At 37.8% G+C, this 16,142-nt stretch overlaps 1 protein-coding gene across 1 annotated transcript in view; it reads left to right on the top strand.

Moving 5' to 3' along the window:
* Positions 1 to 2,269: 2,269 nt before the first annotated feature.
* LOC107740773 (FACT complex subunit SPT16-like) overlaps positions 2,270 to 16,142 on the top strand; it is a 20,172-nt gene continuing 6,299 nt past the window's right edge. Inside the window, 20 exon segments of the mRNA XM_016553279.1 lie at positions 2,270 to 2,472; positions 3,453 to 3,545; positions 3,628 to 3,798; positions 5,718 to 5,870; positions 5,961 to 6,107; positions 7,383 to 7,534; positions 7,606 to 7,778; positions 7,874 to 7,964; positions 8,062 to 8,135; positions 8,442 to 8,554; positions 8,643 to 8,708; positions 9,781 to 9,879; positions 9,998 to 10,070; positions 10,073 to 10,109; positions 10,734 to 10,887; positions 10,958 to 11,085; positions 12,178 to 12,440; positions 13,378 to 13,496; positions 13,577 to 13,815; positions 15,481 to 15,556. Of these exon segments, the coding sequence (XP_016408765.1) occupies positions 2,407 to 2,472; positions 3,453 to 3,545; positions 3,628 to 3,798; positions 5,718 to 5,870; positions 5,961 to 6,107; positions 7,383 to 7,534; positions 7,606 to 7,778; positions 7,874 to 7,964; positions 8,062 to 8,135; positions 8,442 to 8,554; positions 8,643 to 8,708; positions 9,781 to 9,879; positions 9,998 to 10,070; positions 10,073 to 10,109; positions 10,734 to 10,887; positions 10,958 to 11,085; positions 12,178 to 12,440; positions 13,378 to 13,496; positions 13,577 to 13,815; positions 15,481 to 15,556 (2,487 nt within the window). The 5' untranslated portion in view covers positions 2,270 to 2,406.

Genomic DNA, 16,142 nt, shown 5'->3' on the forward strand with positions numbered 1-16,142 from the left:
AGAGAGAGAGTGAGTGTGTGTGTGTGTGTGAGTGTGCGCGTGCGTGCGTGTGTGTGTGTGAGAGAGTGTGAGTGTGTATGTGTGTGTGCGAGAGAGTGTGTGTGTGTGAGAGAGAGAGAAAGACTAATCGTGCACTAAACTGATTCTTAAGCTAATAATGCACCGACTGTTTTAAAATCATGATTTCGGCGCTCGCTTGATTTAATTTTGAACAAGGGCAAAAATTACCATGGTAACTAGAGTTCATGGTCAAAATTCTGTTGTTGCCATGGTTACTGTTACAATAGAACTGTGGTAACTAACGGCCACAAAATCAAAACGGCTGTTTGAGATGCCATATGTATTGTGATTTTATTATGCTAACAATTGTAGAATATATTTAATTTACGTGAATGCATTTGGCAGATGCTTTTATCCAAAGTGACCTGCATTGCATTCAAGCTCCAGATTTGATCCGTTCATGCGTTGCCTGGGAATCGAACCCGTGACCTTTGTGGCATAACAGAGGTTACTGTGGTCAGTTTTTGTTCAGGAGTGTTTTAATACCTTTTACATTCTCAGATCTTACTGTGACGCTGTGGACTAGAAACAGAGAGATTTTATATTGGGGAAATGTACAGAAACAGACTATATATGTTTAACTGCTCATGGAAATATTCTTTTCTTTGTTGATTTTTCTTCACTTCTTTGACTTTTTGGACTGTTGTAACATCAGTTCTTTTATTGTGTTGAGGAGTTAGAGTTGAATAAACAATCAGATGGAAAAAAAAAGAAAAGAAATAAAACAGTGACGTGTTTGTCTGGTCATTACAATAGCTTTATCTATTATTAGGATGATTCTTCAGTTACAACCTTTCAGTCCCTTACAATAATAGATAGATATTCTGTCCTCGTTCAGTATCATATGTATGATATGTATTTATGTAATTATCATCTATGCAAATATTCAATATTATATTTTGTAGTATATGTTGGATTAAAAAGTAAACGATTACTAAACTGTTTCGTTTTTATTTGGGATTAATGGGATGTTTTATTTTTTTATTCATTTTAATCATTTACAATTATTTAAATTACTATATTATTGATATTCATATATTAAAATAATCTAATTAAAATGCTAAAAAACGCACGATGTCCACAATATTGATGTTCCTGCAATACTTGTTGTTTTTAATGAAGGACACACATTTATTGACCCTTCCAAAATCACAAAATTAATCATGTTCAATATTTTTTTCTGTAAATTAATCTCATTATATAGGGACCTCGACGAAGTCGAACAAATTAAGAAGCCTGCTTTAAATCATAATGATGGTCGAAAGTAAAGTATGCTTATTATTTAATCTTGAGCTGTCACAGTGCAGTGTATTAGCACTTTAACATCATTTAGCTCATAAAATGTTCGTTAAATTATCTTTTACTTTTACTAAAAACTTACTATCAACGCGCTGCGAGCCCACGTGCTCCGCTGGAGTTCGCGCTCTTTCGAATGACACTAGATGGCGGGAAAAAGCCGTGCGCGCGGACAGCCGGAACGCTGTGACGTGGGCGTCAGGGCGGGATCTCATTGGTCCCAAGCCGGATGACGTGTTCATCAAGGCGGGAGTTTCTGCGAGGGAGGGAAACGCAGGAAAACAAAAGCCGTAATAAACGCCGCTGTTACCTTTAATAGCGAATATATAGTTAATAAACGCGCGCAGATTAATTTCAGTGCATCGTTCTTTTAAAACATACCGTGCTTTCGTGAAACAAGCACGTGTTTAGTTAATAATAATAATAATAATAATAATAAACATCTAAACACACACAAAATGGCAGCATAAATAAATAAATAATTGCCTCTAACAAATAAATTAATACTTTTAATTTAAATTCATACAAATATTTAATAAAAAACAATCACGTCAAACAAATAAATATATTTAAATAAATGTTAAATAAGCATGTTAAATAATAAAGAGCAGAAAGGGGCGGAGCTAAAGATCAGCGGCGCACATACGATATCATCATCAGCGCATTCACAGACCGACAGCTCTTAACGAACACATTTTAAAGAAGAATAACCGTCTTTTTTTAAATAGATAGCATTTATTTTCCGTGTCTTCGTTCTTTTTGCGTGTGGTGGTGTTATTTTGTCCAGTGGAGAGCAGAAAGAGTGGCGATCACCGGAGTGTGTGTGTGTTTGGCCGCTGCTGTACTTCAGTGTGTGTGTGTGTGAGTGTGTGTTGATGTGATATTATGGCGGTGAATCTGTTTAAATAGATATCATTTATTTTCCGTGTCTTCGTTCTTTTTGCGTGTGGTGGTGTTATTTTGTCCAGTGGAGATCACCGGAGTGTGTGTGTGTTTGGCCGCTGCTGTACTTCAGTGTGTGTGTGTGTGAGTGTGTGTTGATGTGATATTATGGCGGTGAATCTGGATAAAGAGGCGTTTTACCGCCGCATCAAGCGACTCTACGGCAACTGGAAGGTACGGAGAGCTCACAGCCGCTCAGAAACAGCACTAAATCATCAGAAGAATCATATTCTGACAGAAATGATTCACGTTTGATGTGTTTATGCGCCCGTGTGATGCTGGAAATCCTCTCTCTCACACACATTCTCAGGCCTCATGTCCATATAACTGTTATATAAACACACGCAGGCCACCGCGGTCGTCTCTGGGTCTGTCCGGTGATTTATTTCTGTTGTAACGGAGTCGCCGAAGTCTGCGAGCGTTTTCTGTGGGGCTTTTAGCGCGATTAGCGCAGCGGCTAATGTGCTAGCTTGTTAGCATGTAATGTTTTCACGCCATTTCCGCTCGGTTTGTATGCAGTTCAGTCAGATGTAGCATTAGCTGTGAGCTAGCTCCTATCGAGACATGCTGCTATTATCATTAGTAACGGTAGTTATTTTATTCACGACAAAGAATGATAAAAATAATGTTTTAGAAGCAATATTTTTAAAATTCCTGCAGCACTGTTTCATTGCTAAATAAATGTTATCTTTATACTAAGAGGCGTTTTGTGTAGTTATTTTATGTATGATATTTTTTATATTGTTTTATAAAATCGAATTAATATTATACAATGTAAAATAAGTTTTTAAGTTGAATAATTTAATTTGTTTTAGATTTTATTGTAGTAATTTATTTTGTTTATTATAATATTATTGCTCCATTACCTAAATAATTAAATTGTACTACTTTATTTTAGAATATTTAAGTATACATTATAACTACAATATTATGGAATTCGAATATATTTTATATTTACATATACATTATATGTTTGATATAATGTATAGAGTTTTTTGCTTATAGCGAAATCTAACAATTGCTGTGTGGTTGCAGATATAGCTGTTTATTGCTGCTTTAGAAAAGTGTTTGAATGTGTAGACATGATAAAATCAGTTTCTTCATAACGTGTTACTGATATAGTTGTGCACCGTAACGCTGTTGTTCTGTGGCAGAAAGGAGAAGATGAGTTCGGGAAGGTGGATGCCATCGTGGTTTCTGTCGGAGTCGACGAGGAGATCGTCTACGCCAAATCTACAGCCCTTCAGGTGCAATAAAACCCCGTTTATGAGAATATGAGTAGCATGAGAGATGGCTGCATGTTCATGTCCTCATGTCCTCCGTCCGCAGACGTGGCTGTTCGGGTACGAGCTCACCGACACCATCATGCTGTTTTGCGAGACCAGGATCATGTTTCTGGCCAGTAAGAAGAAGGTGGAGTTCCTGAAGCAGGTCGCCGTCACGAAAGGCAACGAGAACGCAAACGGGATTCCTCCGATCACGCTGCTCGTCCGGGAAAAGGTACCGCACGCGTCACGCCCCGCGATCATCTGAACCGCTTTAACGTAGCGATGGGAGAAACTAACCTTTTCGAAGCGCTCGAAACGCCACGCGCTAGTGATGCCTGCTGGTCAAAACCGTGTGAATGCAACGAAAACAACTTTTGCGAACCCTGTGCAAATGCGTTCTTGAAATTATTGAATATTAAATGCAATTAAAATAATAAAATGCCATTAAATGCGAAGTGTCTGTAGCCTATATGTGACCCTGAACCACAAAACCAGTCAATGTTTGATCACCTGAAAGCTGAATAAATAAGCTTTCCATTGATGTATGGTTTGTTAGGATAGGACAATATTTGAAAATCTGGAATCTGAGGGTGCAAAAAAATCTAAATATTGAGAAAATCATCTTTAAAGTTGTTCAAATGAAGTTCTTAGCAATGCATATTACTAATCAAAAATTAAGTTTTGATATATTTACGGTAGGACATTTACTAAATATCTTCATGGAACATGATCTTAACCCTTGTGTGACCTTTTGGATATTTTTGTCCTTTTCAGTTTTGTTTTTTTTTTGATAATTTTGCCTGTTATTGCCAACTGCATAAATGTTGGCACAGGTGTGTATTTTTATTGGAATGTTACTATTTCACTTCCATTTCCTTTAATAAATCTGTTTTGCACTAGGTACAAAAAATTGTTCCTCTCAGGACCTCAAGGACAAAAATGTCCCCATTAAAACTGCTATTTTTAATCGCAGTGCCATTTAACTGTAAAATTATGCCATTTTTGTTGATAGGTTTTCATTACATTGGCAAGGCTTTGAAATTTAATTTTTTACCAGATGGTGCCATTTTTTCAGGTTTGACCTATAAAGAAAATACTCTCTTTATTTGTTTTCTGCTTCTGGATATTATAGAGCCAATTGGATGAATAATGCAGCTATAATTGTGTGGGTGTGTTGGTATGGATGTCAGAGTGTGGTTTGTATGTGTGTCATAAAAAAACAAAACAAATTGTGTGTGTGTTCTTGTAATATTTGAGAGAGAAACTCGACTGCAAATCACAAATCCACCCACTGTGTGCACCAGCAGAGCTTTGCTGGCATCTAGTGGGGAAAATTTGGTACTGCGCCCAAACAAAATCTTACTGAAAGCTCATTTTTTGAGATATCAACCTCAAATTTGGAACACAACTTGTTTAGATTTATGGCTTTGATTTTCTAGCAGGTATAGAGTTCAACATGTTTCATAAAATATATATTTTATATAAAACATCTTTCATAAATCATTTTCATACACCTAAACATCTATAAACTTTTTTTTTTGGTTTCACTTTTTAAACTTTTTTTGCTTCAACAATAATCTGGCATGGGTCTTCTTTAAAATGAGACCAAACTTAACTCTGTGCTCCCAAGCTTCACATTTTTATGACAGTTTTTTGACATGGACATTTTTGTACCTATGTGTAACTTTTTTTAATTGACGCACAAGGGTTAATATCCTAATGATTTTTGGCATAAAAGAAAAATGTATAATTTTGACCCATACAATGTATTGTTGGTTATTGCTACAAATATACCCCAGCGACTCAAGACTGCTTTTGTGCTGCAGGGTCACATATGTGTTTTTTTTGTAATAATTATTGTTAATTTGCATGGCTTGTTTTGTTTGTTTTATGGAGAGCTGGTCTAAACAGGCCATTAAGAGACTATTAACTACTATTCATCCTTATACACAAATGTCTCATTAAAAGTGTCTGCAAATTGATAAATCTCGCCTGATTCACGGAGATCGCCATAGAAACACTTCGAAACTGTTATGAACGTAACAAAGCCTCGTTCACCGAAATCCCGTGACTTTGGCATTTTGATACGGTGCAGTGCTTCAAAAGCGTCCGTCACTACTTTAAAACGGGTGTTTAATGTTTGTGTGACAGAACGAGAGCAACAAGGTGAACTTCGAGAAGATGATGGAAGCCGTCCGAGGAAGCAGAGACGGCAAGACGGTCGGCGTGTTCATGAAGGACAAGTTCCCGGGAGAGTACATGAAGAGCTGGAGCGACATGATCACGGCCGAGGGCCTGCAGAAGGTCTGTTTTACTGACGGTCACATGCAGAGCGTACGAAGCAGTGGCATGCGGTGAATGAGCTGATGCCGTGTGTTTGTGGCGCTCTGGCAGGTGGACGTCAGCACGGCGGTGGCCTACACGATGGCCGTGAAGGAGGACGGAGAGCTGGCGCTCATGAAGAAGGCGGCTGCCGTCACCAGCGACGTCTTCACCAAGTTCTTCAAGGAGCGAGTGATGGAGATCGTGGACGCCGACGAGGTTCGTTCACACACGGCTCGCTCTGTCGTTCATATAACACACACCTTTCCTCTCGCAGAGCCATAGAAGATGGGAGGAAAGTAGGATTTCGGCTTTGAGGAGCCAGAGATTTTAGGAATCATTAAGATTTTAAAACTTCTGATATTCTGCTCAAGGCTGCGTTTATTTGATCAAAAATACAGTATAAAAATGTTAAATATTATTAGAATGTAAAACAGCTGTTGTCTATGTGAGTATATGTTAAACTGTAATTTATTTCTGTGATGCGCAGCTGTATTTTCAGCATCATTACTCCAGTCTTCAGTGTCACATGATCTTCAGAAATCGTTATAATATTTGCTGCTCAAGAAACATTTCTGATTATTATCAATGTTGAAAACAGTTGTGCTGAACTATATTTTTGTGGAAGCCATAAGTTTTATTTTTCAGGATTCACAGATTAATAGAAAGTTCAAAAGAACAGGATTTATGTACAAAAGAAATCTTTAGTAACCTTATAAATGTCTTTACTGTCAATTTAATGCATGCTTGACCAACAAAAGTATTAATTTCTTTATTAAATCATTTAAAAATGTACCGAATGGTGTATCGCACGTCTAGTTTGTGATTGAACTTCAGAGGGTGATAATAAAAAACAGTTAATATTTTAGTATCATTGAGATGCTATTGTAGTTTTTATTGATATTTTGAATTGTTTTTGTCTTCATTTTAATTTTAGTTTATAATTTAGTAATTTTGTTGTTGTCGCTATTTATTTATTGTTTGTTTTAATATCATCTATATAGTTTTTATTCATTTTTACTTCAGTTTCAGTTTTTTTAGACCTCAATTTAAAATAAAAAAAGAGAAATATTGTCTTTGTAGCTACATACAATTTAAAGTTTTTTTTTATTTTATTTTTTTTATAAATTTCAGTTAAAGTTTATTTCAAGTAACATGTTTTTTTAATGGTTTAGTTAATGCTAATAACCTCAGTAAGTGCTTGATGTTCAATGTAAAAAAACAACAACAACTTGTTACATGATATCTGTCGACCTCTCATTCATAGATTTCAATATATACATAAACCAGTTACTCGTGTAAATATTGAATAAAACATGTTTTAAGCATTTTAAACTTGCCGTTGTTTTTGCAGTTGAATGTGTAAAATAATCTGAAATGCATAATCTATTTCATATCCCTGTTATTAGTTATCGCAGCGGAGATCCAGAGTTGTTCTGTGGCTAGTGTTTTCCGGTCGTGGTCCGTCTGCTCACATCTGTGTCTGTTCCTCAGAAAGTCAAGCACAGTCGTCTGGCCGAGTCGGTGGAGAAGGCCATCGAGGACCGGAAGTTTCTGGGCGGCGTGGACCCGTCGACGGTGGAGATGTGCTACCCTCCCATCATTCAGAGCGGCGGCAGCTACAGCCTGAAGTTCAGCGTGGTCAGGTGAGAGCCGCGCGAGCTCATTCGTCTGACGGAGACGCTCCGGCGCTAAACCTCTGCGTCTGTCTCCCCAGCGATAAGAACCACATGCACTTCGGCGCGATTACCTGCGCCATGGGCATCCGCTACAAGTCCTACTGCTCCAACCTGGTGCGCACGCTCATGGTGGACCCGCCGCAGGAAATGCAGGACAATTACAACTTCCTGCTGCAGGTGGAGGAGGAGCTTCTGAAGGAGATGAAGCACGGTGAGCCGGCGGAGCGAGAGTGTGTGTGTGTGTGTGAGAGAGTCTGTGTGTGTGTTGTGGAATGGTTTAATAATTAGTGTGTGTGTGTTGTACAGGAGTAAAGCTGTGTGATGTCTATAACACCGTCCTGGAGTTCGTCAAGAAAGAGAAACCAGATCTGGTCAGCAAACTGACGAAAAACCTCGGGTTTGTGTCTGAAACGCTTCATGACACTCAGATCATCGATATGAAGTGTGTAAAATGAGCCGCGTGTGACATACGTGTGTGTGTGTGTGTGTTGCAGGTTCGCTATGGGCATTGAGTTCAGAGAAGGATCGCTCGTACTGAACGCCAAAAATCAGTTCAAACTCAAGAGAGGTGAGTGTGTGCATGTAAATCAGGGCCTGTTGTACCGCATTTATCATCATTGCATCAAGATACTAGCAACACTGTGTTCCTGTGTTTAAACTGTTTACCTTAAAATGAAGATTCATGGTACTGTTTGAAAAGTGTATTGTGTGTAAAGTCTGAGTTGTACACGTTGTTGGGGAAAAATGTCATTGCAAATATTATCATCATTGCTTTTAATGTGTGTATATAATATAAACTCCCTCTGAAACATGCAACACTTCTGTCTAATTCAGTTGCAGCTCTTTTAATAATTGCGCTGCTGTGTTTGTGCAGGGATGGTGTTCAGCATCAGTCTGGGATTGGCTGACATGATCAACCAAGAGGCCAAGAAAGACGAGCAGAAAAAATACGCCCTGTTCATCGGAGACAGCATTCAGATCAATGAGGTGCGTTACGCTCCGTGCTTCACGGGCTGGAAACTCTCTCTCTGTGAAGCGCTCGTCAGTAATCCTCTGCTCGTGTTTGTGATCGCAGGAGGATCAAGCCACCGTCCTCACACCCGTCAAGAAGAAGATCAAAAACGTTGGCATTTTCCTCAAGGTAACGACCGTCTGTCTCAAGCGTGCTCGTTTCAGTTTGAGTGAACTCACTGGTCCAAATCTCACGCACTGTACATGTACAATAAACGCAAAACCTGTTGAGTGTGATTATTAGCCGTTTCAATCCATATATTTGTTTAATGACAATTTTGGGATATTGCATAAAAAAATGCTGGATTAAAATGCAAAGATGTGTGTAATGTGCTTAAATTAATGTGCATAAAACATGTGCTCAATTAAAACAGGTACTTTTTTTCCTCAATGTTTATTTGTTGTTTATAGTTCTAAAATAAAATGAGTATAAATTTTTATATATATATATATATATATATATATATAAATTTAAAGAAGTGAACTGAAAGAAAATAATATAAAAAATTAAAATATATAAAATATGTAGACCTATTAAAAACAACTAATAATTTTTATTTGAAAAAGTAAACTGAAATAAAATATGAAAAACTTACTCTATTGCAGTTATATGCCAAATAAAATGTTCATTTACTTTAATAAAAATAACTGAAATAAACTTCAATAATAGATATATAAACTGATTAAAAAAATTAAATGAAGAATATATAAAAATCATGTAGACCAATTTAAAATAATATTTATTTAAAATGAAGTAGATCTTAACTGAAATAAAATATAAAAACATTCTATTTCAGCCAGACACTAAAGTAAACATTAAGTTTACATCAAGTATAAAAAAACTGATAAACAACAAAATTTTAAAAAATGTCTAAAATGGAAAAAATACATTAAAAAAAATAAAACAAAAATTCAAATTCAAAATGTATAAGGAAAAATAGAGTAGTGTATTTTAATGGTTTGTGGTCATTGGCATTATTTTAGGATTATTATGCAGAAAAAATATTCACAGGCTTCCTCAGTTGCCAAAATTTGTATTATTTTTTTGCACCAGTTTCCCACGAAGTGATTTTGTTCTCTTGTATACGTGCAACATAAACAGTGCTTTATTTGCTAATATTTAATTCGATATTCCAATTTCTCACAACTTTGGACACAAATATATCTAAAGTTGCCTGGAAACCGTTTTACTGTGTTTTTAGAACGCTGATGAAGAGGACGAGGAGGAAGAGGACGATAACGCAGAGGAGCTGCTGGGGAAAGGAGCTCGCAGCGCCGCCCTGCTGGCAGACAGAACCAGGGTATGTGCCTCCTTCCTGTTCACTGACCCTCAAAACTCACCCATCTCACGTATAAGGGTCACGTATAAGCTTTCCATTGATGTATGGTTTGTTCTCATTCTCTCTTCTGATTGGTCAGAATGAGATGACGGCTGAGGAGAAGAGGCGGACCCATCAGAGAGAGCTGGCCAATCAGGTGAACGAGGAGGCCAAGCTCTGACGGAGCAGAAGGGAGGACAGCAGATACAGAAGTACGAGGATGAACACTTTCACGCCACTTCAGTTCGTTTGTGACCCTGGACCACAAAACCAGTCATAAGGGTCAATTTTTTAAAATGTGAAGTGTCTGAAGCCTATATGTGACCCTGAACCACAAAACCAGTCAATGTTTGATCATCTGAAAGCTGATTAAATAATCTTTCCATTGATGTATAGTTATGATAGGACAATATTTGGCTGAGATACAACTATTTGAAAATCTGGAATCTGAGGGTGCAAAAAAATCTAAATATTGAGAAAATCATCTTTAAAGTTGTCCAAATGAAGTTCTTAGCAATGCATATTACTAATCAAAAATTAAGTTTTGATATATTTACGGTAGGACATTTACAAAATATCTTCATGGAACATGATCTTTACTTAATATCCTAATGATTTTTGGCATAAAAGAAAAATGTATAATTTTGACCCATACAATGTATTTTTGGCTATTGCTACAAATATACCCCAGCGACTTAACACTGCTTTTGTGCTGCAGGGACACACTTCTTCAGCTCTCAGATGATGTATGAATCTCAATCCCAATGGTTTTGTGGTCACATTTCGTCACGCTAGTTTGACACAAACGCTCTTCTCTTCTCACGTTTCCGCCTCAGAGCCAGAAAGTCGAACGTGTCGTATAAGACCGTCTCCCAGATGCCCCGCGAGAAGGACATCAGAGACATGAAGATCTTCATCGATAAGAAGTACGAGACGGTCGTCATGCCCGTGTTCGGCATCGCCACGCCGTTCCACATCGCCACCATCAAGGTAAAGGCATCTGCTGCGGAGCGATATCTGAGGCGCTTCGGCTTGGTCTGAGTCTGTCGTGTGTTTGCAGAACATCAGCATGTCTGTGGAAGGAGATTACACGTATCTGAGGATAAACTTCTTCGTGCCCGGCAGCTCGCTGGGACGCCACGACGGGAACATCTTCCCCAACCCCGAGGCCACGTTTGTCAAAGAGATGTAAGCCTCTCCAAACCTATTACTGGGCTTTTTTGATTAGTGTAACACTACAAAATCAGTTCTGTGGTTGGTCACTGTGTCAGCGAACACCTAAAAGACTGTCTAAAGCGTATCTGAGCATATTAGTGTAAGTTTTTGGGATATTGCATTGTTGCATTGAATGCTGGAGTAAAACGACAAGATATGCATAAAAAGATGTGCTTAAAATAAAAATAAAAATCTTAAAATTAAAAAAAGATACTTTTTTAAAATCAATCATTATTTGGTTATCATAGTTCTTAAACCATTTTTTTTTTAAATGTATTGTCAAGATGTGCATAAAATCTTAAAATTTAAAATATCTTAATTTAAAAAACAAAACAAAACAAAAAAATATATATTTCAGCTGCATGCCAAGTAAAATTTTCATTTTGTTTAACACGTATAACTAAAACTGAAGTAAACATTAATAATAAAGAAGAATATGAAGACTGGTTTAAAAACGGAGCAAAAATGTAAAAATATGTAGACATAAATAAATAGTGATTTATATATTTTTATCAATACTGATATGTATTAATTTGTAATAGTTTTTAATATTTTAATAACAAATTGTAGAAATGTAGTTCTGTTAATAAAAAGTTGAATAAAACTGCCTTATTTAGAACTTTATTTTGATTAATTAAATTATCTTTGGTTTCAATATTTGTCTAAGTGCATCCTGAATTTTCGGGTTTCAGCCCAGAATTAAAAATGTTGGTGTATCACTAATTTTAACTCCTCGTACACTTTACTTGTTAGATTCTAATGAAAAGATATGTAATGGAGCGAGACCAGATTTAGTTTTAGATTTAACAAAAATAAGATTTAAACAATTCTTGTATGACTTTTTTTTTCTTTCTTTTTTTTCGTGGAGCTCAAAAGAAGATATTTAGCAGAATGTCCACGCTGCTCTTTTCCACACATTCATAGTGAATGTCACCATTTGCCGTTTTGCCTCCGTTATTTTGCTACACCTTTTTTGTAGCATGCCAGAAAGTTAAGTTTTGATTGAACAGTCCCTTTAAGCATGCTTAAAGCCTTTTAGCGTGCTAACACTGTCCTCTCTTTCAGTACGTACCGCGCGTCGAACCTCAAGTCGCCCGGCGATCACTCCGTTCCCTCCACCAACCTGCAGAACGCCTTCCGCATCATTAAAGAGGTGCAGAAGCGCTACAAGACCCGCGAGGCGGAGGAGAAGGAGAAGGAGGGCATCGTTAAACAGGACTCGCTCGTCATCAACCTCAACCGCAGCAACCCCAAGCTCAAAGACCTTTACATCCGGCCCAACATCGCGCAGAAGAGGATGCAGGGCTCGCTGGAGGCGCACACCAATGGTGAGAGAGCTTCTGCGCTTTACTAGGCCTTTAATGTGGGTTTAAATGACCAATCTAGAGAAGAGCGACTGAAATCATGCTCGTATGTGATGCAGGCTGATGCAACTGAATTATAAGGCCACTATGGGCCATTTGCGCAGGATATAATCTATCAATTCCAGTTGTTTCCTAACAAAATGGCATCAATCTCTATCATATAACAGCCATTAACTCTTATAATTAATTCAAAATCTGATTAATTCAAAATTAATTCACCTGATTGGTACCAGAAGAATCGTTTTGTAAAACGGTCAACTAAATTGTTCTCAACTAAAACAATGTTGTATCTGATTGCCAACTTCTCAATGTTATTAGTCAGAAAGTTTCTGGTAAATTTCTGGACACATTCCAGAAATTTGGAAACTTTCCAGGATTTTCTGCCCAGGTTTTCTCGTATTTTTTTCTTTTTTTCAATATTGCTGAAAACCTTTATTTGAATATATCATTGTATGTAGTTTATACAAACATATTATTTGAGAATTACCTATGTATTTATTTCTAATAAAACACCAAAACAACACTAATATTGCTCTGGGAAGTCTTCAAACAAAATAAATTCATTATACTTGCGTAAACTTTAGCTTTCAGATAAAAAAAAAAAAAAGAAATGCAGATTTTTATGCTGCAATGTTTGTCAATAGGTGACGTTATTTTCATCTGCAGAATTCAGTTATGGGGAAAAGGCTAAATGTTTTGACACTTGTATAACTTCATGGCAAAAAGTCTTTTTGATATCTAATGGTGTTCCATACATACCCGGGTCAAAATGACCTGAACACAAAAAGCTTCGTTCCCTTACTCAAAAACTATTCATTAGTAATTACATATCTCTTCCAGGTGAAAACTGACCTGATCGTGTGTTAATCGCAAACGACCGACTCTCTTCGTGTCTCTCCAGGTTTCCGTTTCACGTCGGTACGCGGCGATAAAGTCGACATCCTCTACAACAACATGAAGCACGCCATATTCCAGCCCTGCGACGGCGAGATGATCATCGTGCTGCACTTCCATCTGAAGGTGTGCGACACACTGAACACGTCTGTCCGGTGTCTAGCGCTACACCGACTGACTTTAACGAAGTTCTCTGTCTGTCGTAGAACGCCATCATGTTCGGTAAGAAGCGCCACACGGACGTGCAGTTCTACACGGAGGTGGGCGAGATCACCACAGACCTGGGCAAACACCAGCACATGCACGACCGCGACGACCTCTACGCCGAACAGATGGAGCGAGAGATGCGACACAAACTCAAATCCGCCTTCAAGAACTTCATCGAGAAGGTCGAGTCGCTCACCAAGGAGGAGCTGGAGTTTGAGATACCTTTCAGAGATCTCGGGTGAGTCGGATAAAATCAGGTCGTGTCATAAGTCTGGACGCATTGCCACTTAACCGCATTGAACATACTCGAATGTTCCCATATGATTTCAATTAAAAACAGTGGGTCTCGTTCACTAACCGCACAGGAATTTTTCAAATCTGAGTACGAATGTTTTATAAATCACAATTCATTTAATCAGAACTTTTCTGCTAAAATGTATTCTAAATTTACAAAAAAATGTTGAAACAACTGAAAGGAACACAAAAGTGTTGCGAGAACACAATTTCTTGGCAACGCCGAAGTTTTGCGAGCGAACGCACAGTTTCATGTGGAAATGCAGGAGTTTTGAGAACGCACACAAAGTTAGTGTACAGAAACCAAAGTTGCGCAAGATAACGCAAAGTTTCTTGGATGAAACACAAAGCTTTCCAGAAAACACGAAAGTTTTGCTGGTGAAAGTTTACCACAGGAACGCAAAACTTCTGTAAGTGAACAAAATGTTTCTTGTGAAGAACACACAACATGATATTTTTGACACCTAATGGTACTCCATTCATAAACGGGTCAAAATTACCTGAACACGAAAAGTGTATGGTTATTTCTCTTAAAGGTGACATATCATGAAAATCTGACTTTTCCAGGTTGTAAGTGCTATAATCAGGTCCCCGGTGCATCTACCAACCAAGGAAACATGAAAAAGATTAACCCAGTAACTTTGTTTTGGGAAGCCTTTTTCTGCAAGCGTCTGAGAAAACGAGCGCGTCTGATTTCGCTCCCTTGGTGATGTGGCAAAGGGATCTCATTATAATATTACCGCCCCTTAATCTGTAAGTATCCACCCATGGCAATAACGGTATTGTGTTTTCGCAAGCGACAACGGTGTACTAGCTCTAATGCCATGGCGAAAGTTTGAGCTCAAGTCCCAGCCTCAGAGGAGACAACAGAGCAGTACATTTATTGATTTATTTACTGTATATTGCTGCTGCCACACAAATCTTTATAATTTATTTGTCGGAGTGGAAAAGATGCATAAAATTTCGCAAAGTTTCTCAGGGAAACCTGTCTTGCAAATCAATGCAGGGTTTATTGAGAACACAAGTTTTGCAAGTGAACCCAGTGTTTCTTGGGAAAATGCAAAATGTTTGAGAGAAATTTTGCAAGTTAACGCAAAGTGTATTACGGAAACACAAACGTTTTGCAAGCAGTCATAACTTTTCTTGGGGTAATGCAAAACTTTTGAGAACGAATTTCGCTAAATTACTCTGAGTCCGGTTTGATGAACAAATGCAGAGTTTATCGGGAATGCGGAAGTTTTGCAAGCAAACAACGTTTCTTGGGGGAGAATGCATATGTTTTGCAAGTGAATGCCAAGTTTATCGGGGGGAATTATGAAAGATTATAAAGGAATGATTGTGCAAAAAGTCCTGATATTGAAATTGTATATTTTATGCTAATTACTAACCTCAGGTACGCAGTCGCTTCTTTTATTTACTTTAAATACATTAATATTGGGGCAAGATTAGGAACAAAGTCATGTTGTTGTGAGTTAGCCAGAATGTTTTCGCGAGAAGTACTGAAAATGAATTATCTATGTAATTATTAGCAAGTGAGACCCAGTGGCTTTTCCCCAAAGCGCTCTAAGTAGTAGTTTAATCATCACGTGATGTTGTTTTTGCGTTTCAGGTTCCAAGGCGCCCCCTACAGGAGCACCTGCCTGCTGCAGCCCACGTCTAGCTCCCTCTGTAACGTCACGGAGTGGGTGAGTGTCTCGCCAAACGAAAACCATACCGTGCCACAAACGCCCGTCCTAATTAGGGTTTGAATTTTATCAAGTCGTATTCAGATTCTGTTTATCGATTCCCAGTTCCGATTCCAATGTGGTTAAAAAAAATGAAGTCAAACATATTTATTCTGTCTCTCTTTCTGGAAAACATTTAATTGCTGCTGACCAGATGTCGCATAGGTCATACAAGGTCATAAGGATTTTTCCTTAAAGGTGAAGACCCTACTCAATGTATGTTTTACAAGGTTCCCCTTTCTGTTAAACTTATTTTATAAAACAGAGTTCCGGTGCTTGATTCTGATTGGCTGAGCCGCATTTCGAAGCTGTTGTAAATTACTCTACAAAGTAACATACACTTTTGTTTACGTTTGTGTGTTGCTCGGCAACCACTTTGTTGCAACCACAACTGTTTCTGAGGAGCTACATTGTTTGGTGGAAGAATACTGTTTTTTATTAATATCATTACACTTTATTTGCTCTGTTTTATTTTGTGAAACCTTACTACGTATATGGAATAACCGTTTTATAAAAGCAATAACCCCCGTGAAGCCGTGGTTTACAG

Source organism: Sinocyclocheilus rhinocerous, unplaced genomic scaffold (assembly GCF_001515625.1).
Source record: "Sinocyclocheilus rhinocerous isolate Xijiao unplaced genomic scaffold, SAMN03320098_v1.1 scaffold1456, whole genome shotgun sequence".
NCBI classification, from domain to species: Eukaryota; Metazoa; Chordata; class Actinopteri; order Cypriniformes; family Cyprinidae; genus Sinocyclocheilus; species Sinocyclocheilus rhinocerous.